This window comes from Pelophylax lessonae, assembly GCF_965119305.1.
Source record: "Pelophylax lessonae genome assembly, chromosome: 1".
Taxonomy (NCBI): domain Eukaryota; kingdom Metazoa; phylum Chordata; class Amphibia; order Anura; family Ranidae; genus Pelophylax; species Pelophylax lessonae.
Window position 1 is genome coordinate 153,393,589 of NC_138768.1, and position 24,056 is coordinate 153,417,644.

At 39.4% G+C, this 24,056-nt stretch overlaps 1 protein-coding gene and 1 long non-coding RNA gene across 12 annotated transcripts in view; one reads left to right on the top strand and one right to left on the bottom strand.

The window, feature by feature from the left end:
* Positions 1-11,167: 11,167 nt before the first annotated feature.
* On the top strand, positions 11,168-14,036 carry LOC309558444. Its single transcript, XR_014225424.1, has 2 exons — positions 11,168-12,977; positions 13,122-14,036. It is a non-coding gene; the product is annotated as an uncharacterized lncRNA (long non-coding RNA).
* A 724-nt stretch (positions 14,037-14,760) lies between these two features.
* Positions 14,761-24,056, bottom strand: part of MEF2C (myocyte enhancer factor 2C) — a 376,634-nt gene continuing 367,338 nt past the window's right edge. For 8 of the 11 annotated variants that reach the window (XM_082261437.1, XM_082261441.1, XM_082261443.1 and 5 more), the window contains 2 exons: positions 21,372-21,495; positions 14,761-15,342 (listed from right to left, as the gene is read on the bottom strand). In XM_082261437.1, the coding sequence (XP_082117563.1) occupies positions 15,021-15,342; positions 21,372-21,495 (446 nt within the window). In that variant the 3' untranslated portion in view covers positions 14,761-15,020. The remainder of the gene's footprint in view (positions 15,343-21,371; positions 21,496-24,056) is intronic. The other 3 variants (XM_082261436.1, XM_082261444.1, XM_082261445.1) reach the window with 1 other exon arrangement.

Consider the following 24,056-nt stretch of genomic DNA (forward strand, 5'->3'; position numbering starts at 1 on the left):
AACAAACTTTTTTAACATTTTAAGCCAATTTGTTTTCTGCTACATATTTTTGGTAAAAAAACGCAATAGGCATATTTTGATTGGTTTGCGCAAAGGTTATCACATCTACTAACTAGGGGAAAGATTTATGTCATTTTTATTGTTTTTTTTTTTTTTTTACTAGTAATGGCGGCAATCTGAAATTTTTTGCGTGACTGCGACATTATGGCAGACGGATCGGAACCCTGACTGACATTTTTGACACTTTTGGGGGGACCAGTGACAACAGGGCCGGATTAAGAGCATCATGGGCCTGGTGCTGAGGATTTTGGAGGGCCTTTTTTATGGAAATAAAGTAAAAAGGTAATTTTTTTTTTCGTTAAAACATTACTTACTGCTCATTCACACTGTATGTGAAAGAGAACCAGTGTGAATTAACCCACATTTTTTAACTTTTTTTATTATTCACATTTTTTATAATTTTGTTTCACTTTTTTTACATTTTCCTACAATGTTTTTGGGTGGGGGCATGGATGGTGTCCATAGAGCAGTGGACAGGGTCAGTAGTTTTTTTTTTTTTTATTTCATTTATTTATTTTACAATTTAATTTTTTATAAATTTTTTTTCACAATGCTTTTGGGGAGTGGGGCAGTGGAGAGCAGTTAATGGTGTCAGTAGGGCAGTGGACAATATCAGTATTATTTATTTATTTATTTATTTTATTTTTTTTTTACAAATTTTATACAATTTAATTTTTTTATATATATTTTTTTTTTCAAAAAGGAGGGGGGTGGTGTTGGCAGTGGAAGGTGTCAGTAGGGCAGGGGACGGTATCAATACTATTTTTATTTTTTTATCTTTTTTTACAATTTAAATTTTTATATATTTAAGAAAAAAAGGACGGGGATGTTGGGGGATTGGCAGTGGATGGCGTCAGTAGGGCATGGGGATGGTAGTAGGGCAATGGCATTGCCCAAATGGTCAGTCAGCCCCTGCTGGGCCTATATGAAGGTAGGGGCCTTGAGCTGCAGCTCCAATAGCCCCTATGTTAATCCAGCCCTGAGTGACAATACTAGAGTAATCAGTGCTAAAAATATGCACTGTTACTGTAATAATGACACTGGCAGGGAAGGGGTTAACATTATGGGTGATTAAGGGGTTAAATGTGAGCCTAGGGGAGTGATTCTAACTGTGGGGGGGCATGGCTTCTGAAATGACAATAGAGACATGTGATCCTATATAGAAGGATCACATGGGCTCTATGATCAATGCAGGGAAAAGAACGGTCAGCTGTGTTTACAACAGCCTACCATCCTTCTCTCTCAGCGGGGAACGATTGTGGGTGTTAGGAGGCAATCAGAGCCACCTGCCCAGTGCATCGGCTTCCCCGCTGATGAGTGGGGGTGGGAGCACGCCACCGGCGGCGCGTGCTCGCCTCCTAGCCACGTGTACAAGAGCGACGTACAGCTACGGCGATTTGCCTGGGAGTGGCTACCTGCCACCGTATAACTGCGGCGGGTGGTCAGCAGCCAGTTAACCACATCTTTCAGAGTAATATGATTGTCTTATTGATCATAAAAGTACACTGGCTAATTCTCTCTTTTTTACGCTATGCTTGACCTAATAAATCATTTGAAGTCCCTTAAGGTGTGTCGTAAATGCTGGGTGAGCGAGGTGTGTCTTTGTCAGAGACTCAATACCCTGCACAACGCTTCCTGAGCACACTGATGTGCTGTCATGAGTCTGCAACCTAAAGGGTTAACCGAAGGCAGACTAATTGCAATAATTGGCAAACAGGCTGCCTTATTTAAACAGCCCAGCAGCACTGCACTTTGCTGTGTTGTCTTCAGCTCTCCTGTATCCTGTGCCTGTTATATCTGCTGTTCCTGTTTATCTGACCCGGCTTGTCTTTGGATTCCGATTGTTCCTGTTTACCTGACCCGGCTTGTCTTTGGATTCTGATTACCTGCTGCCCGCCCTGACCTTGGCTTGTCCTGACTATCCTCCTGTCTCGTCCTGATCTGTTTACCTGCTACCGGCTATTTGTCCTGGACCTGTTCCTGGCTCTCCCAGGGAATCCGGGGGACCGCGACCTGGTGTTAGCAAGCAGCCAAATCCATCCCCACCATCTGGGGCCCTGGTGAAAACCGGCTAACACTTAGACTCCGCGCCTCTGGTGACCCTGTGCCACGCCAGTTACCCGGTAAGCCACTCCTCTTACGTCAGGCTCTGCCACGTTACCCCGTGACAGTCTTCTTCAGGTCTGCAGCGAAATCACACAACAATTCAGCAGCTCCTCGGGGGTAGCACTACACAGGTTTTTTTGTAGCCCCAGAGAGGATCATATCACAGAAGATGTGTTTGATTGGCACGATTAAGGCTGCAGTAGTGTAACTTTGCAACAACTGTATAAAATTACATTGAATGTTTACTGAAACAGCGGATGCTTTGATTGGCTTCACCTTGCAAGCTGGTAATCAACCACTTTGTGCCCGTGCTATAGCGGAAAGACGGCTACAGTGCGCGCTTTTAAATGCTGGGAGGGCATAAATGGGCGTCCTCCTGTTCTCATGCTGCCCGCACGTCCAAGGGGGATTCGGCTGATCACAGAGCAGGGTAAAGGGCCAATCACAGTGGGCCCTTTACCACACGATCAACTGTCAGCCAATGACAGCTGATCATGGAAGTAAACAGAAGCTGGTCGCCGGCTTTTTTTTTTTTTCATGCTGTCAGCGTGAAACCAACCGGCTTCTGTTAGAGGGACATCCAGCTTCTGTTAGAGGGACATTGGTCCCTTTAGTGCTCACTAGTGCTGCTAATCAGTGCCCACCAGTGCCATCTTTCAGTGCTTATCAGTGCCCATCAGTGCTGCCTAACAGTGCCTATCAGTGCCCATCAGTACCACCTATCAGCGCCCATCAGTGCCGTCTATCATTGCCACCTCCCTGTGCTGCAAATCAGTGCCCATCAGTGCCACCTATCAGATCCTGTCAGTACCACCCATTAGTGCAGCCTCATCAGTGCCTCCTGACCATTGCCCAGCGGGGTCGCCTCATCAGTGCCCATCATTGCCGCCTATTAGCGCCTTTTAGTGCCCATCAGTGCCACCTCATCAGTGCCCATCAGTGAAGGAGAAAAATGACCAGTTTGCAAAATTGTATAACAAAATATGAAAAACGTTTTTGCTTTTTTTCAAAATTTTCTGTCTTTTTTTTTAGCAAAAAAAATAAATCCAGTGGTGATTAAATACCACAAAAAGAAAGCTGAAAATTGGCCTAGCCAGGAAGGGGGTAAAAGTGTCCAGTAAGCAACTCACTTTTTGCTCCAACACAGTTGCTAACACTGACACATAACAGGAAGTGTAATGGTGCGGAACCCCAAAACAATTGAATGTTTCCTGTGCTGGGCTGAGTACTTTTCTTGTGAATACAACTGCTGGATTGGTTTTATTTCTGATGGTTTTAATAAAGATAAATTTTTACGCTATGAACCTCTCTTTCTCTGTGCTTTCTTTGATGAGGTTCTGTGGAAGTATTAAAGGAGGAAGGACAACTCTGCATACTGGGCATTGCTACTCTGCTACAGTCTGCACTGTTTGACCATCTTTTTTTTTACTAGTGGTACGTTTTTGACCTTAATGCATTCTCTGCATTAAAGTAAAAAAACCTTCTGCGTCCAGCTCTCTCACCAGCCCCCCCTCCCCCCCCCCCCATTATACTACTTACCTGAGCATGATCTCTATCCAGTGCTGTGCCCAAGAATAGTGGCCCTCTGCTCTCTCTTTATCTCTCCTAACTGGAAATGGAAGCAGCAGCTGCAGCCATTGGCTCTTGCTGCTTTCAATCACAGCCTATGTGGAGAGAGTGGGGGTGGGACCAAGCCACACTGTGTGTGTCAATGAACACACGATTGCCCCATAGCAAACAACTTGCTTTTAGGGCACTTGGGAGGGGAGAGGGGTAGAGAGCACCCGCAGGGACTCCAGAATACTAGGATCAGAGCTGCTCTGTTCAATACCTTTGCACAAGGCAGATAAGTATGACATGTTTGTTAATAAAAAAATACACATTTTACCTTTATATTCACTTTAAAGCACTGAAGTGCATCTTGGAGGTTGTGAAGCACAAGCACTTTTTTTGTGGAAGTGGAGTGGAAGCCTATTCACCTGTCACATATGCGGAATATACACTATATTGTCAAAAGTATTGGGACACCTGCCTTTATACGCACATGAACTTTAATGGCATCCCAGTCTTAGTCCGTAGGGTTCAATATTGAGTTGGCCCACTCTTTGCAGCTATAACAGCTTCAACTCTTCTGGGAAGGTCATCGCCACAAGGTTTAGGAAAGTGTCTATGGGAATGTTTCACCATTCTTTCAGAAATGCATTTGTAAAGGCCAGGCCCTGATGTTGGACGAGAAGGCCTGGCTCACACTCTCTGCTCTAATTCATCAGGTGTTGTATCGGGTTGGGGTCAGGACTCTGTGCAGGCAAGTCAAGTTCCTCCACCCCAAACTTGCTCATCCGAGTCTTTATGGACCTTGCTTTGTGCAGTGGTCCATATCATTTAGTGGAGGGGGGATTATGGTGTGGGGTTGTTTTTCAGGGGTTGGGCTTGGCACCCTAATTCAAATTAAGGGAACTCCTAAGGCATCAGTTAACCAAGACATTTTGGACAATTTCATGCTCCCGACTTTGTGGGAACAGTTTAGAGATGGCCCCTACCTGTTCCAACATGACTGTGCACCAGTGCACAAAGCAAGGTCCATAAAGACATTGATGAGCAAGTTTGGGGTGGAGGAACTTGAGTCCTGACCTCAACCTGATAGAACATCTTTGGGATGAATTAGAGCAGGGACTGTGAGCCAGGCCTTCTCGTCCGAAACCAGTGCTTGACCTCACAAATGCGCTTCTGGAAGAATGGTCAAACATTCCCATAGACACACTCCTAAACCTTGTGGACAGCTTTCCTAGAAGAGTTGAAGCTGTTATAGCTGAAAAGTGTGGGCCAACTCAATATTGAACCCTACAGACTAAGATTGGGATACCATTAAAGTTCATGTGTGTGTAAAGGCAGGAGTCCCAATACTTTTGACAATATAGTGTACCCTGACAGACTGTAAGGAAAGAGATGGGAGTAGAAATGTGGAGGTGTAAAGGTGAAATATTTCTCTGTTGCTGCAGACATTGTACACTTATAGACTGTGGTTGTGTGTGTGTGGGGGAGGGGGGGGGGCTGGAAGGAGGAAGGTGCAGAGGGGAAATCTTCCTCCATAGCTGTGACATTGTACCCTGTAGGTGTAGAGGGAAAGATTCCTTCACAGAGTTGCAGACACTGTACACCGGATCTTAATAAACTGTCTAGAGACGAAGGCCTCATTCACAGGGAGCTTGATGAATGCATAGCACCATGTTTGACTTTTGTTGTTGTTTTATTGAAAAAAGCTAATCATTTACAAGCAACACAATGCAACGTGGGATGTTGCTCAGGCTCCCCCATGCTATCTACATCTTGCAATGGATGTTTGCAAAACCTCACTGGGAAATGCTTCCTCTATATCCTGATCTTGTCAAAGACATAGCACAAGGGAGCTTGAGCAACACCATGATTAGCATGGTATCACTGGTAACTAGTCAGCAGTCATCATTATTGGAAATAGACATGTGCACTACCAAAAAATGTGTTTTGTTTACATTAATTTTTTTTTTGTTTATTGAATCATTCATTATGATCATAATAAAATCACACTGCAGCGCTAAGAGCCCATTCACACTGCCGCGACTTGTCAGGCGACTTGTCAGCCTGACAAGTCGCGGTCGGTCGCGGTCCATTGAGTAGTACAGGACCCGTTCTAATAGGAGCGACACAAGTCGCTCCGACTTAGAAAAAGGGTCCTGTACTACTTTGGGGTGACCTCGGAGCGACTTGCATACACGGTGCACGCGACTTCACAGGTCGCCCCCGAAGTCGTGTCGCCTCAGTGTGAACCGGCTCTTAAGAATTCTAACAAAATAGATAAATGAATAAATAAAATTGCAAGCATAAGCCAGAGTCCCAAACTGATAAAGGTGTTCATATGGACATCAATAATTACAAGATGTGCTCCACAGTGCGAATCCTCCACCAGCCACACTAGCTCCTCACCTCCAGAGGACTTCATCAGCGGATATCCTGCCTTTGGGGACGTAACGCGTACAGAGGGAGGAGGAGTCTATGAAGTCACCCGCAGCCATCCATCTTGGAGATTCTACATGTTTTATATATGCTGTGATACCACGCACTGGTGTATAGTGCTGTTACCGGTAATTCTTTTATCTGTTTGCAATAAATTGCTCCTTTTAGTACGTTACACGCTATGTGCTGCATTTGATTTTCATACATCTTACACTGACAAATCGGGTTGCATGAATGAGGAATCTAGGTCTCTTTATGAGAACGTCCCTGCCACGAACATCCCTGCATCCCTTTGACAGGAAAAGCTTTTTTTGACCTGTCTGATAACCCAGGGGTCATATCTGGAGGTGAGAAGCTAGTGTGGCTGGTGGAGGATTCGCACTGTGGAGTACATCTTGTCATTTTTGATGTCCGCATGAACACCTTTATTATTTTAGGACTCTTGCTTATGCTTGCAATTTTATTTATTCATTTATCTGTTTTGTTAGAATTCTTTAGTGCTGCACTGTGATTTTATTATGATTAAGTCTGGGATTTGATATTTTGGCCCTGAGTGTCCAGCTGCTTTTATTTGATTTTATTTGTTCAATGTGGTTGGCTGATTTTATTTTATATATTACATTTGTTATGATCAGCATTCGCTACTTCGGATCATTCGTAACTTCGGATGCATTCGTATTTGTTCCGTTCTATTCATTTAGATGCAGCATTTGTTACTTCGGATAATTCATAACTTCGGATGCATTCGTAATAATATATCTCTGTGTCACAAGAGACTCACAAATCCAACAAAACAGTGCCACTGGCCCACCACACCCTGTCTGGACTCTAAATGCAGTCTGACATAGAAAAACACACAAGGAAATAAGGGACAAGCTCATTGGCCAGAGATAACACAATAACACTGCCCATTCAAAAATCTAATTAATCTGACTATATCCAAAATAAATACGAATGCAAATGCATTCATCAAGGACTTCTTTAAATTCAGCGATAATGAATAGTTGGAAAGAATGAAAATATGAAAAACAAAATTATCCAAATGTAATCGATTCGTTAAACTTGTAGGTTGAATATTTCTTCTTTCTTTTGGATTTTCGGATTTTCGTTCTTTCTGACAATTTGTTTTCGTACACATTTGTCAAAGAGTCTTTCGTTCACTTGGATGCTCCTGAATCAACAAATATGCCAAATTTCATCTGAAAAGGAATTTGTAACTAAACGAATTGCACATGTCTGCTAGACAACCAAAGCATGGATAGAAATCAAACATGGTGCTATGCATTAAGGTTGCATGTGTTATGTGGCTTTTTATGATTCACAGAGTAATTCTAGGTTAAATGACACTTTATAAAGTAATGGTCGCATGGAGTGAAGTGGCAGTTTTAGTCATAATGTGAAATATGTACAATGTTCTTGCACACTCTGACAGACTTATCTTTAGGTTTGTCCTCATCCAGCACTGCCAGCCATTGAAATCTTCTTGATTGCTTCTTCGTCTTCTCTGTTCAGCCATTGGATGGCCACTGAGGTAAGTCCTGCACCAGCTGGCTGGAGTTACATAGTTCCAGAACAATCTTATACATGCCAAGGATTGGCAGAGAGAGTATATTGGACTGTGTATGTGTAGCAGGTGGGTGTACACAAATACAATTTCTATGAGTTTTTTTGCATGCTTTTTCTGGCAAAAAGCTTTACCTCCTAGCAATATTTTAGGCTTTATGTCTGCTCTAAGTATTAATACTTAAAATAATGTTGTAGGGCTGGAGTTCTGCTTTAAAACATTAGACCGGTTAGACACTGTTGGAGGTGCTTTTTTTCACTGCTTTACACAATTCAGGTATGCTAATTTTTTTAAAAGGTCTTTTAAAAAAATAACTATATTTGTCTGCAGGAAAATAAGGTTTAATTAATAGAGTTAGCATTCTAATTAGCTTAGTGTTTGTCATTAGAGACTAGCGCATGGGAAATGAAGACTACAGCTGGCCATACAATTATAGATTTATTTTATTCAGCCTGCAGGCCGAATAAAAAAAATCTAACAGATTCCGTCATCCACGCTAAACAGTGCTAATGAATGAATCTCCTCCATCTGGCTGTCAGAATACCAAAACTCCAGTGGCTGCATCTGACTAGACGAATCTCCACTGATGGCTTTTGTATATTGACAGCCAGCAACCACAGCTGTCAGAAAAACGAAACAGTGGCTGCATCAGATTGAATGCAGTCACCTCTTGGCCAACTATTTCCTTCCATCTCCTTCCATAAAAGTCTATTGAATAATTTACTTTTGCTGAATTTGTTGCAACTGGGGCACCCATAGCTTGAATTTTGGTTGATTTGACAAGAATCTGCCAAAATTTTAATCATGTATGGCCACTAAGGTCCATGTCACACTTAAGATCCTGTTGCTGGCAAGAACTTGGCATTAACACGATCACTACAATGTGCAGACAGAACACTAATCTGCTTTATATGTGTTGTTCCCTCACCAGCTGGACAAGCGGGGGGACATTCACTGAATGCCAAAAATGCTGCTGAATGTAAGTCCACAACAAAACTAAGACATCTAACTCATCCAGCCAGCAAGGGAGAGACACATGTGAGCAGCTGAGCGCTTTAACCCCCCCCCCCTACTGTGTCTACCATATCAAATGAATTTTTTCCTCAATGAACATAATATAACTGGATACCACTATTTTATAGGTAAAGTTGATCCAGGGAATATCCGATTGCCTGTTGGGGATCAGGAAGGAATTTACTGGAGCAAATTGGATCACAAATCATGGATCATTAGTGATGTTTTTTTGCCTTCCTCTGGATCAATTGTGGGTATAGGATAATGTATATGGAGGTTTTCATTTTGTGTGTGTGTTTGTGTTTTTTTTTTTCTAAGTTTGGTTCAACTGAATGGACATTTGTCTTTTTGCAACCAGATGACTATGTAACTATTAACCATGACTTGCAATTGTAATATTGGTCTAATGATATTTTTAATAAGGCTGAATGTGCATCTACCACCAAACTGCAATGGTCCTATTTAAGAAGACAATGAGCAATGTGTGATGTTGAAGTCTGAAAAGCTGTTAAAGTAGAAGTCCACCTTAACACTAAATCCCTGCATCTACAGATACCCACGACCTAACATTAACCTATCTAGCCCTGTAAAGAAGAAATCAATATACATACCTTTTCTGAAGCCGATCCAACCTGATGCCATCCTGAGCTATCAGCCGCTGCTTTGCTGTGGAGGTGGGTGCAGAAGACACATCCGACAACTGAAGCCCTATAGTAAGTCTATGGGTGGGGTCACTTTCCAATCATTTCACAGCCGTTGTCGGCCGTGTTCTTTACAGAGCTTTTGCCGCTGGAGATCTGGTCGGATCAGCTTCAAAGAAGGCATGTATACTGATTTCTTCTTTACAGGGCTAGATAGGTTAGTGTTAGATCATGTATGTCTATCTATAGATGCAGAGATTTTAGTTTTTGGGTGGACTTGCACTTTAAGGGAAATGCACATGCTCTTTACATTGTTTAAAATAAGCGTTTAAAGCCAATCTGTTATGTATGAAATGACAGCAACAGTGTGGAAATGCATAAATCACTTTTTATTTTTCAAATTTGTGTTGAATTTTGAAATCAAAGCAAAATCCTGTACTGGTACCTTTTTTAAAAATTTCCAATCCTATAGCAGAGCCTTACAGAATCAGAAATGCTTGGTGTTGCTCTGTAATTGCAGTTAAATATTCAATATGGCAGCAACTAGGGTGAAAATTTATATAACACTGTAACATCTTGAAACAGAAACGTATCACTATCTAATTAATGAACTGCATGTTCAAATGCTCTTTTTTGTGACAGATTGCATTTAATGCTTTAAATCTATAATATGTGCAGTGTATAGATATGATATGCATAAATATGTCCGTAGATTTTTTATTACAAATACATTCATAATGATATCCATAAAAAATGTACTAGAGACAAAGGTTCACTATGAAAGACATCCATTTTACTTATTTATCTGCAAAATACAAATTTTACCTTGATACCAGCAGGAGAAACGCCTTCAATTTTTTTTTTTTTTATCCATATATGTTCACTACAGACAGCTGAATAAGGTCCCTTAAGATATACAGATGTATTTAATTTATATAACATCCTGCCATCTAGGGGCGACAAAGTCCAGCTTATGCCGCTGTGAGCTTCTGTTATTATTTGTTAGAAAGAAACGTTTGTTCTCCCTCTTTTACAAACTTTCCATTTAAAATACTAATAGAAATAAACTACAAAATAAAATTCAAATTATACATAAAACCAACTGAAGCACTCCAAGCAAGAACAATATTATTTTGACTAGCACAAATGCGTAAAAAGTCAAAGCAGGAATGGATAACTCTGTTTAAAAGACAATGGGTGTTTTATTAAGTGTTAAATTCCAGTAACACATTCTTCCAGAAGTCTTGGATTGCTTAATATCTTTGGTTAAAATAGGGGTGATTTAATAGAGTTTTTTGGAGCAAAATAAGGGAAAATGTGGTGTAAATAGGTTTAACATTGTACAGTTTTAATTGTATAGCTGGCTAGAAGCTACAAATGGACACATTTGCCTTTAATGATCCTACTGATCACAAAATGCTGTCGATCAGGGGTTTAAAATGACCTCATGAACTATATTCTGTCAGTCATTAATTTGGAAACCAACCCAACCAACCAACCAACTGAGTTGTAGTTAAAGACACAATATCACTTGGTTTCCCCATACTGAAACTTCTGAGAATGGGATAGCATGTGAATTGGTCCCTGTAGAATTGCCCAGATGTAGAAACCATTTTCTAGGCCCAAGCACTGTCATGTGACTGAGGGTGTGATGTCACCGGCCCCTGAGTCAATCACACTTCTGATTTGAGTGCCAAAGTAGGTGAGTATTAGGTGAGTAAATGGGGGTTGAGGGATGCTCTTTGCCCACACACTGTCACTTTGCTCTGGATGGACAAGGTAACAGTGTCTCGTTGAGCAGCAAAGTGTACCAATTGCTTGTTGTTGCTGACATCCAATCAGATTTAAACGTTCAGTAGTTTAGAGAACAAAACATGACCAGCTCATAGGGTCATTCTTACTGAAATACTAGCAGTGAGTGTGTGCACATTTTATTACTATTAGTTACTTACATTGACTTTTATGAAAGTTAATGGTAACATTTTAATATGGAACCTTTAAAAGCCAATGGTGTGAGGCTTTTACAATAATTGCTAAAAGAGAAAAGATCCCAAAAAATCCAGTGTTTAACTATACATCTATTTTCCACTTATTTGGCCCCAAAAAATGTCGTAAATTACCCCCATTGATAATGCCTCAGCTGCACAGCAAGTGTCCAATACTGTCACAGATACAAATATTCTATGGAGTCTTCTACCAAAACCATCTTCGGTAAATTAAAAAAATACTGTGAAGTTGATGACATCACAGCACATGGCACACTCGGAACAAATGAAGTACTCTGCGTTTAGGCAACAGCCTTTATTCATGTACAAGTGGCTTATTAATTTAGAAAAAAAAACAAACAAAAAAAAAAAACTGAAATAATACATATAATTTAAGTTCCTGAAAGAAACACATGGGAAGAACAACACACATCAGTATTGTTAAATTTACGTTAGAGAAGGGAAATAAAAGGCAAACAAAACACATACAGTTATCTGAAAGTGATTTTTCTTTCTAAGAGGAGGATTACGTTTTATACCTCCATTGTACAGTTTACAGGTAATTTAAGATCTATGCAATGTTTTCTAAGTCTTGTATACTCTGGGGTGTTTCCTTTGAAAGTGTGAAAGTGTAAATGATGGGCTTAAAATCAAATTTCAATTGCCACTGCGCTTATTTTCAACTCAATAAAAGAAAGTTGCCTTATGTTTATCTTCATTGTTATATATAGCACAAGTCTAAATGGTAACTGTTAATACCACCTGAGGCTCTGCCCCAAAAAATGCCTTAAATACAAAGGGATTGCAATAAAAGCAAAACAATAAAATAGCATTGCCAGCACAACAGCTGGCAAGGTACAATTCAGTAAGTTAAAAAAATTTCACTTTACAGAAAGTGACTTCATCACAAAATTGTGCTTTCATTAACTAAACTGGATCTCCTTAGAGGTAGGCAAACTTAAGCTCTCCAGCGGAAAAAAAAAAACATATCCCAGCCCGTCACTGGCTAGCAGGACGTGCTAGGACTTGCAGTTCAATGACAGCTAGAGCATCACAGGTTGCCTCGATATTTCTTCTCATTCTTCGAGTTTTGTTCTCAGTTACAAAAAACTGAGGGCAGACTGTCATCCATTTTATTATTCATTTGTCTGGATGCCCCTGTGAAATCTTATGTACTAAACTAAGCTCTGCTACAATTGCACTTACATTTTCTGCTGGTTACATGACTAACAATATTTTGCAGTGTCATTAAAATGACAAACTTCTTCAACTACGGTTTGCTGTATGTGTTGCTGAGTTGCTAGGTAAACTTCAAATATGGCTATATATCTTGTAGTTTTTTTTTTTTTTTTACAATTCCCTAGAAAGAACCCTTCAAAAAGGCAAGTTACTGCTAACAATACTCGTAAACTTGGTTATATTTGCATATCATGGACACATCAAAATGTTAAAAAGGTTTATCACATGGAACATGGTTTAAAAGTTATTGTTAGTGAAATGTCCGTGAAGCTGGCCATACACAGGAGTTTGAGGTTTTTTTGCTGGCAAATCATCCTACCATCCATTGAATATTTTTTTATTTTCTCTTAACAATCACATCCTCTAGTTCCTATACCAGTGATGGTTGACCTTGGCACCCCAGATGTTTTAGAACTACATTTCCCAAGATGCTCAACTACAATGCAGAGTGCATGAGCATCGTGGGAAATGTAGTTCCAAAACATCTGTGGTGCCAAGGTTTGCCATCACTGCCCTATACAGTATCTAAGCATTGTAGTGATCCCTATAAGCTTTATTATGGCATTACAACAGAGTACAATGCAAATTTTTAGAATTGGGATGGAGGGGTACCGCTTTTTCCATATGCAAAAGGCTGTAAAAGCAGAACTGAGCTCCTGTGACCCCTACCCTCAATCATGGAATCAGAGGACTATCATTTTATTCCTTTGAGTTAGGACACTTTTTATGATCTCCCCCTTTTCCCCGTGCTGGGTGGACGTTATTGGAAGCCTCAATAGTCACAAAAAAAAAACCACTGTGCTCCTGATTCTAAAAAGAAAAGCAATACTGGAGGGCAGAGTGTTATAGAATATCACTGGTGAGAGCCCATGCTGTTGTGACCCCCAAAATGGTGGTAACTAGTGTTAGATATTAAAGAAGTAGAACCTGCTGAGTTTGCTTTTCTGCGAATGGCAGTGACCCTAGATTATTGGTTATAATAATCACTCTTGAGGCATAGACTATCCAACTATCAAAATGATTTAAATTGTTCATAATTTTCTCTCTATATATGGTCAGCATACTCTTGGTTCCTTTATCTGATAAATTCCAACCCATGTCATACAAAATAAATGCCCTTCATGTATTTATGTACAATGGATGTCAGCTCACCCAAGTAAATGCAAGTGTAGGGTTAAGTTAAAAAATACAACTTAACCTTGATGGTTATCCTTGGGATATCACTAACCTTGATCTCATGAATGCAGTTTAACAAAACAGCTACCCACATACAGTTTGCAGCAGCACAAGAATGAATTGTTCCCTCCCCACTATGAACGATAAAACCCTGCTAGCTCAAAGTTTATTTTATATTAGAATGCTGTACACAAGCTTGTTATTTTCACAGATTGTTCTTAAAGAGTCTGAATAATATCTCATATAATTAAAAATACACATTTCAAAAAAAGAAAAAAAAAAAGACTTTTACAAAGAGAAAACAGTTATTTCAATTAGCAAAAGCATGGAGTTCTTCATGGCCGGGGCAATATTTTTTTATATTTTATTTTATACAAAAAAAAAAAAAACTTGTACTTCTTTTATTATTCAAGGACTTTAAAATATTAGCCAAGCTATCAAGGAAAAAAAAACACATTTTGGCTTAAGTTACCTACAAAAAGCCACAAATGTTTGCAAACTTCATTTAACTTTTTATATGAAAATAAGCAAAAATGTAATGTACATAATTTATATCTTTTATATATTAAGTGATGTATACCCAGAAAAGAACAACTAAAATATGTAAACTGCCAAAAACACTGAGAAGTATGACCCTAATTTTGTTCAGATAAGTGCCATTTTTATTTTTATATTTTTATGTATTTCTGTGTGTTTTCATAGTTTACATCGGTTAGGTGGTCCAGCCGATCAACATTTCTCCATAGCCACCCGCTGCTGGGTTTGTCCAAAACTTCTGTACATTTGACCATATGTTGCATGACAGCTGCTTTCACTTCTAGAAAAAATTTGCCAGTTCTGGCAAAAGTTTCCTTTTTTTTTTTTTTGTCTATTTACATGTAAATAACGTTGAACCTGCAACATAACACTATCTATTGTAACATACATTTTGCAAAGGGAGCACAACAGTGAAAAAAAGAAGTTAGCTTCAAAACCTATTTTGTACAAGTTTTTTTGTTGATAGCTTAAGTGCTAAGCTTGTTCTTTCAGCAGTTCACTTTTCACTTTACCCCTAGACTGAATCACTGAGGCATTTAAAAGTACTTTTACAAAACAGAGTACCTGACTTTATTTATTTTTTTTTATTTCCCCACACACGGCACATATAAAGTATATCGACCCACCCACCCTGCCCCATTCCCATTAAGGTATAGCACACACACTGCAAAAAAAAAAAAAAAAAAAATCTAATATATAATGATAGTATCATGTTGCCCATCCTTCAGAGAGACGCATGCGCTTGACTGAGGGGCTTTCTCTTTCGTTCGGCGAAGGTCTGGTGAATCCAATGGGGGAGTGAAAGTCGTTTCGGTGGTCTTCTCGGTCGCTTCCATCGTACGAACTGCTACAGCTGCTCAGGCTGTCAACAGGGGATCTCCCAGCCTCGTGGCGCGTGTGTTGAGGATATCCCGAAGGTGTTGTGGTACGGTCTCTAGGAGGAGAAACAGGTTCTGACTTGATGTGGAGGCTTTGAGTAGAAGGCAGGGAGAGATTTGTACTCTGAGATAAGTGAGTGCTAGTGCAAGCTCTGTAGGAGGAAAGGAAACGCAGTTACAGAATGAGGAGGCTTAAAACGCCTCTAAACTCACTAACACTCACAAAACAGACACTTTAAGCAGCAAGACCAAACATTTGTCATTTCTTTTTTTATAAATTTACACCAAGGGAGCTTATTTAAAGTGTTCCTTACTTTCACCGCTCTCTAGGTCCCCTCTCGCTTCACTAATCACCTACTATTAGTAGATGTAAAATGTACCAAAAAAAAAAAAGTTAGGCTTTGTATTTATCTCCCCCTGTTTTCTGCCAAGTAGATACTGAGAATTTGAGGAATATTGTGCAGCCAAAGTCTTGCAAGAAGATCAGTCTGCAATAGACTGGAGTGACCTTTTGCAAGATTTCACTCTGCATTCTCCAGGAATCTTCTCAGAAAGTCAGTGACATCATTCTCAGCAATGGGGAAGATGGGGTGTGAGGTAAGTATAAATCTAGCTTTTTACAGGTAACTTTGACACTTGCAAACAGTAGATGATTTGTAAAGGGGGGGGGGGACCAGGCAATTTGAGCGCAGTAACTCTCAGTAACTAATCAGATCTTAGTTTTCCCAGGCATTAAGAAGAATGTAAGATGAACCCACAGGTTGTGTCAGGCAAGAATTTGATCAAGAATGGCAGGTATGCCAATTTCCAAAATAGCCGCACAACCGCGTGCGCACGCACGCACGCGCGAATGCACGCACGCGCGTACACAATGATGCAATGGCGCATGGGCGTTCGCGGGGTGTCCTTATTAGTGCCAATTATCAACATCCCCTCCTATATAAACTCAGCACTGGCTGCCATTCATTGCTGGATTATCTTCAGCTAGTACCTGATTTCCTTGTGCCTTTAAACTCCTGCTTGATTGATTACCCGTTACCAACCTGGCTATCCTTGATCTGCTCTGGTTTTCTCCTGCTCTGAACCCGGCTTGCCATACAGACTTCTCCCTGCCTGCTCCTGATTGTCTTCCGTGTTTGACCTTGGCTTGACCAGACTATTCTATCTGCCTCCGTTCCTGATCGACTACCTGCCTGTGTATGACCCTTGGCCTGGCTTCTGACCTTGATTGCACTAACCTGCCTACACTTCCAGTGATCCAAGTGACTGTCTTATCTACTGCGGATCCGATTCCTGAAACAGCTACTCCTGCAGGCAACCCATGCACCTTTAGGCACAGCACCCTCTGTCACCATGTCAAGGGGAGCCCTCTCATCACCTCAGCCTCAAACCCAGTTTGTGAAAGGTTGCTATATCTTACTGCAGTTTTCATACTGCTGTTTGCTTTGGAAGATGTCTTTAGAATAGTTATACCTAAACAGTGCTATATAAAGCTGATAATAGTAATAATTAGGGGAGGACTTAGTGGGGGGGGGGGCATCCCCATCCCTAATAAGATACAGTATGTTAGGCTGGTGGTGTCAAGTAGAGATATTTCACTATTCTTAACTATTGAGACATTCATTAGAGGGATACACATATTCGCCAGCACACCAAGGATCCTCAAATGTCATCCAAAGGTTTTTATTGCGGAAAGATCACATCACAAGAGCAATTTTCAGAGCCTCACAGGACCCCTTCGTGAGGCATGTGATGATCACATGCCTGATGAAGGGGTCTTGTAGGGCTCCAAGATGATGTACTTGCTCTTATGATGTGATCTTTCTGCAATTAAAACCTTTGGACAACATTTGAGGATCCTTGGTGTGCTAGCGAATATGTGCATTTATCTTGTGTTGATGCTTCCAGTAACAAGCTGGTAGTCGCTACAGCACCCACTATTGATGAGCCTTGTTCCCAGAACTATAGACAAGATTCAGCATTAATTGAGGTCTGTAGGAGCGGTCATCAGATAGAATCTTTCAGATTTTTATTGGAGTTTCCCTATTGGGGAGGGCTCCTTTCCTTGTCTATTCCAGTGACAGTGGTCATAAGGTCAAGAAGTGATGGGAAAACTTCCCAAAACGGACACAATGCAATATTAATTCTGACAGAAGTTCCAACCCATCACCCCACTATGCTAATAAATATTTTTTCTCTATTTGAAGTGCTTTAAATTGATTTATATTCTATGCATACTGCTTTATTCAATAAGGTCATGTATAGTAACCCTTAACAACCAATTAGAAAAATAATTGCCCCTGACATCACTTCAGAAAATTGAAATCTGATTGAATGCTATGGGTTACTATACAATTCATATCATAATTCCACTTTATTAAATAGAACTGACAGGTAATAAAATAGTTTTATTAGCAGATTTAGCACTGATTAGTAACTGTCCTTGGGTATAAAAAAGTTTACCAAGTGACAAGCATACAGCAGGTATGCCAGCCGTTTCTCTGGTTTTAAGCTACGTTTGGTCAGCTGCTTAAAATGTCATGTCAAGTTTTTACCTTTAATCACATTTGGGTATAGGAAGCCTATGGAATGTAACTGGTAAGCACAGAGCTAAGTGTTTGATTTCTTAGACAACCTAAAATAAAATTTGCATGAAAGAGCTACAATTATCATTAATAAATGTGCAGGTAAAATTTCTTATATTTGACGAAAAAGTTCATACATAATAAATAACGATCACAAACCAGTTTTTGAAGACCCATGATTTCTCGGTATTATAAAATATAATGGTTACAGATCTCTAAGAATCTAAGAATCCCCTTTTGGGATTAAGTATAATGGCTGAAATCTTTCATAGGTTGGGATACTGAAACTCCTTCTTCTCTTTTTTGTGTGTATATACTGTATATATATATATATATATATATATATATATATATAGTGTGTAAATAATCTTTCTGTATGTTACAGGTATGCTTATCTGTCAGTTTGAATGCAAAGAGAGAGCTTAGTGGAGTTCTTTGAGTACTTCTTTAATTATATACACAAATACATAATAACCTTAAGCATTCATAATGAATACTCTTAAAGTTGCAGCAGTTAATATTACCTATGCTGCCTGATTTCACTGATTGAACAGCAGCTCAGGCTAATACAACATAATCTTGCTTACTGCAATAATTTGTCTAAAAGTGCCCCCTGCTGGCAGATTTTGCAATGTGCACATTAAACTATATTGTACAAAATAACAATCTTCACCCTTATTAAAGTTTTACATGCACATTTAAATAGATGTAACTGATGTTTATATACAATAATGTTGAATGTAAGCTAAATAATTGAAGTTCATTGGGCAGATTTACCCCTTTAATGGTCCTGGTGACCATTGTCACATAGAAAAGGAGTGAGGGAAATCTAACATTTTAGAGTTGTCCCTAGAAGAAGATGCAATAGGAAATCTTCAATTGGGGACAACTATCTAAGATGGAAATGACCCTTACTTTGGGAGAGATACACGATGTAAGTTGTGTACACCCTATTTGTTTATGTCATCAGCCCATGCAGCCCATGCACGTATGGAAATGAGAAAACAACAACTAAAAGTCATCTAAAATGTTCCATTCTTGCTCTGCTCCCTGCATTTTGCATATAAAGGGGGAACTTATAACTTTAGTTCCTTTAAGATGCTCATAAGTGTGAGTGACCTTTGCACTCAATAAGCAAAGTCCCATTGATTTCAGGAATAAAAATTGTCTGGTTTCATTGGCCCATTTAATTGTTGTTTCTTTCTAGAAATAAGTCAACCACGGGGGTATTTACTCAGGACATAAACTTGTATGCTCAGCTGGTATAACAATGTATATCTTTTTGCCTATATTCTAAAGAGTGATCATCTAATGATAGGATCGATCTTACAAAGGCCAGGTTATGTGCACAGGTTCTTTACTTGCATTGTCAGGGAACTTATTTTATCTAATAGAAAGCAGGTTTTAATAACGTCTCGCAATTTTAATTTCTACATATGATAATCTTTTTATGTTTAGTGGTTCTTTAAGTTAGATTTTAAAAGACTACAACAATAACATGAAGTGCAAATGTTTATTTTCCCTATGTAGTCATGCATCGGAATTACAGCTAAAACAAAATGTGCAATGGGCCTATCTGTAATTAGCTGCAACAAACAAGCACTTTGAAAAATATATGTTCTGGATACCGGCATTTTGTGACAATAACTTTTAATTATCAAGACCCTAAGTATCCATGGTAAGATAATTACCGGAAGATATCAAAAAGCTGGCCAGAAGGATTACAAAGCGCACAGTGAATTGAAAACCATGTGTCATTAAATACTTATTGTCTTTGTCTACCATGCAATTGTGAAACACTTTAGAGCTCTGCTTGTGTGCTCTTCTTCTAGAATAAATGTTGCTCTATACTAAACTGATTTGACATGCTCACTCTGGTTAAGGTGTATGTAGATTACATGTGTTTTTCCTTCCTACCAGTAGTAGGAGCTCTGACATAAAGCCTAAATCTATCTGGCCACTAAAGTACAAGTAGCCTTAAATAAAAAAGAGAAAAAAAAAAAAAAAAAAACAATTTATACCTACATACACATGTAATAATTCTGTCCCAAAGCAGACATTGAAATTTGTATGATACAGAACACTTTAACATTTTATATAGCTGAGTGCAAACTATTTTTAAGTTTGTTAAAGTTCCTGTTAACAGGGTGTTTGTGATAGAAAAAACATGAAGGTTGACATAATTGACTGGTACAAAGCATAAATCCTAAACAACTTTTTCTGGGGGAAAAAATAAAAAGTAAACAAAAAAAAAACAACCTTCATAGATAGGTATGTAAGTTTCAGTTTTTGTTTAATTTGTACAAAGCGTAAACCTGTGCCCAGCCTGTGCACACTAAAGTATTTAAATATTCTGGACAAGTAGAAAAAACACTTTAATACAAGTCTTCATTCATTTCTGTAAGTAGAGGCGTTGTGGAGAAACCTCACAACATAGACACAGAAATCTTAGCTCTTTCCCTATTACTTTCTATTGCTGCAGACTCTTGTCAGTCTGGCAGCCTTCTAATGTAACAGCAGGTGTTTTAGGGTTATTAGAAACCAAGTGAAACCCAACCTCAGACTGTTTTGCTGTGATCTTTGAGGATCTTTGAAAATGAATTACTTCACAGTACAAGCAGCTACTGAGGTAAGGAGTAGCTTGTTTTAAATCTTTTTTTATTGTTTGTTAGGAATACTGTATGTATTTACATTCAGTGTCCATAATCTTGGCACAGGTGTACTTTAAAGTCACACTTTTTTTTTTAGTTAAAAAAACAAACATACTTACCTGCTCTGTGTAGTGGATTTGCACAGAGTAGCCTGGATCCTCCTCTTCTCAGGTCCCTCTTCGGTGTTCCTGGCCCCTCCCTCCTGTTGAGTGCTCCCACAGCAAGCAGCTTGCTATGGGGGCACCCGAGCCAAGCCAGAGCTCCTTGTGTCCATTCAGGCATTGAGCCGCGACCCAGGCTCCACCCCATTTCTCTCCTTATTTGCTGCTTGACTTATATCCTGACAGTAGCCATGGCGCCACACTGCTGTGGGAGGAGGGGAGTCCCAGGCAGCTGGGACAATCCTATAAAATCGATCTAGATGGGGCTCAGGTAAGTATTAGGGGGGCTTAGGGGGGCCTTTACAATCACTTTATTTGACAGCTAACATTGTTCAACAGCATACACACCAAAATGACAAATGTGAAATATATCACTTTCCGTGCAAGTATATGTAATCTTACCTACAAATGATATTAGTAGCTCTTTCACATAAAGTAACATTTTAGGTTTACTGATGCTTTACGTGTGCAAGGGAATACTCTTACCTATAAAAATGTACCGTAAATCAGTAAATGTACAAACATGGAAAAATATGTTTTTCTTTAAACCCCAAACCCCAATACATTATTTATTGTACTTGTGAAGTGTAGCAAAATGCAAAGGCAAACCAAGGGTGGTCCATAACAGGAACGGCGCTATACTTATGTATAGTAGGCTCTAAATGAACCAAGTCTCTAATGAAATGCTCTTCTGGGTCCAAGAATAGGGGAATTATAAAGGAAACCAATTGACATTGTAAACAGTCTAATGTTATATTACATTGTACCTAGGGACATAGCTTACCCCAACTGGCTGAGAGGCATGTTATGCAGATGGTGTTGTTGCCAGCCAGTAACTGAACCAAGGTGAAGGGCGCTGCTATTAAACCCAGAGAGAGATGACAGGTCTGCACTGCTTAGGGAATATTCTACAACAGAAATGAACAAACAAAGAAGTGTTCAAGTTAGTGTTTCAGCAAAATGGACACATATTCTCAAGAATGTTCATGTGGTCAATGGAATTTTACAAATTATAAAGACCGAACTTAGCTTTAAAATACAACAGCATAAAAGGATCTCCATACTGTTCTTCTTTGATTCAAATTCTTATGATTGCCTCAACCCACAAAGCTTTAACACCAGAGTAAAGTGATTTGTTTTCAGCCATGTGACCATTTTGTAACCATAATGGACTTATTGGGCTGAAAAGAACTGCCATTTTATAAAATAAGACTCCTTGACCTGGTGTGTTAGCTTTGTGAACTGAGCCTAATGTGCCCTAGTTAAAACCCAACTCTGGCCAAATGGAGAAACAAAACCTGACAGAAGGTGTATCCCTCTCCATCCAAAACATGTTTTTGTTTTTGATAGACTTGTTTAAAGTGAACACTTCTGTCAATTTATTTTTGTTGTCCTTGACCCAATTGGGGAAATTTCACCTTAGGACAAGAAACAAAGAAAGCAGTCACCAATGGGGCAGGAAGCCACAGACATTGATTATAATCTGACAGAAGTTCTAACCGTTTCCCATTTTACTGAAATAAATATGTTTTGTTGTAGTCTGTGTGCCCACTGGAGAGATTTCCTATCACCCCTGGTATGGCTGGAAAAAAAAGGGGCATTTCATGATTTTGGAGACAAACCACAAAAAAAACAGACATTGGGGTTCTTAGCACTTCCTCAAAAAAGAAGAATGGGCTTTATTTTTTGTCTGGAGTTCAGCTTTAAATATACTGGCAGTCAATATCAACATTTATTTTCATGGTCAGACAAAATCAACCCCCCGATGGAATTAAACTGTTGCACATATCAAGCAATTCTTTCATAGCCACCTGACAATCTGACAGATGAAGGACACAGTGAAAACTTCCCTGCTGATTCCCTTTTATTTACTTCCAATAAAAATAAAATATTAAAAAGCAATTATGCTTCCTATTGGAAGAAAATGATTTTCAGTGGGTTTGAACACTGCTGCATGAATGTATCTTGCTAATGAAAAACCCATTTATTATTTTGTGCAGATAATTATTTTTGTTATTATACAAAGCAATGAAACAAAATATATATTACTGTTAACCCCCCCCCCCCCTTTCACTGAGATATATTTTAGTATCACAAAATTAAGGTTTCACTTTATAATTTGTTTCAATACTACAGTCCAAACTAACAGAATTAGTTCTGCTGCATAAAGATCCATAATGCAAATATAAGACAGCAGATCCAGAAGGGGAAGGGGCTGTCTTACATTAAGTTGAGCCATCTGGATAAAACTGAACTTGTTAGAAGAAGCCCAACCGAATGGCAGATTCTCTTTTAGTTCATATTTTAACTCTTTAATATCACATAGTTAACAAGGAACAGCAGCTTAAAGAAAAATGCAGCACATGCAAAGGGACATGCTGGTTATCATGTGCGTATACCTGGTTCTAAACTGACAAGAGTTAATTAAGGTGGGGATATGGTCACCATGTAAAAAATACATAAGTGGTCCATATAGTGAGCTTGGTGAGTTATTAACTTTAAGGTCATTACACAGGACAAGGGGCACTTTATGTCTGAAGAAGATTTAACATACATTAATATAAAGACTTCTTCAAAGTAAGAGCTCCACTATATATACTGTAGATATATAAAGTATCTCACAAAAGTGCGTACACCCCTCACATTTTTGTAAATATTTTATTATAGCTTTTCATTTGACAATACTGAAGAAATTACACTTTGCTTCAATGTAAAGTAGTGAATGTACAGCTTGTATAACAGTGTAAATTTGCTGTCCCCTCAAAATAACTCAACACACAGCCATTAATGTCTAAATGGCTGGCAACAAAAATGAGTACACCTCAAGTCAAAATGTCCAAATTGGGCCCATTTAGCCGTTTTCCGGTGTCATGTGACTTGTTAGTGTTACAAGATCTCAGGGGTAAATGGGGAGCGGGTGTGTTAAATTTGGTGTTATCGCTCTCACTCTCTCATACTGGTCACTGGAAGTTCAACATGGCACCTCATGGCAAAGAACTCTCTGAGGATCTGAAAAAAATAATTGTTGCTCTACATAAAGATGGCCTAGGGTATAAGAAGATTGCCAAGGTCCTGAAACTGAGCTGCAGCACGGTGGCCAAGAACATACATTGGTTTAACAGGACAGGTTCCACTCAGAACAGGCCTCACAATGGTCGACCAAAGAAGTTGAGTGCACGTGCTCAGCGTTATATCTAGAGGTTGTCTTTGGGAAATGGACATATGAGTGCTGCCAGCATTGCTGCAGAGATTGAAGGGGTGGGGGATCAGCCTGTCAGTGCCCAGACCATACCCCGCACACTGCATTAAATTGGTCTGCATGGCTGTTGTCCCAGAAGGAAGCCTCTTCTAAAGATGATGCACAAAAAAGTCCCAAAAACAGTTTGCTGAAGACAAGCAGACTAATAACATAGATTACTGGAACCATGTCCTGTGGTCTGATGAGACCAAGATAAACTTATTTAGTTCA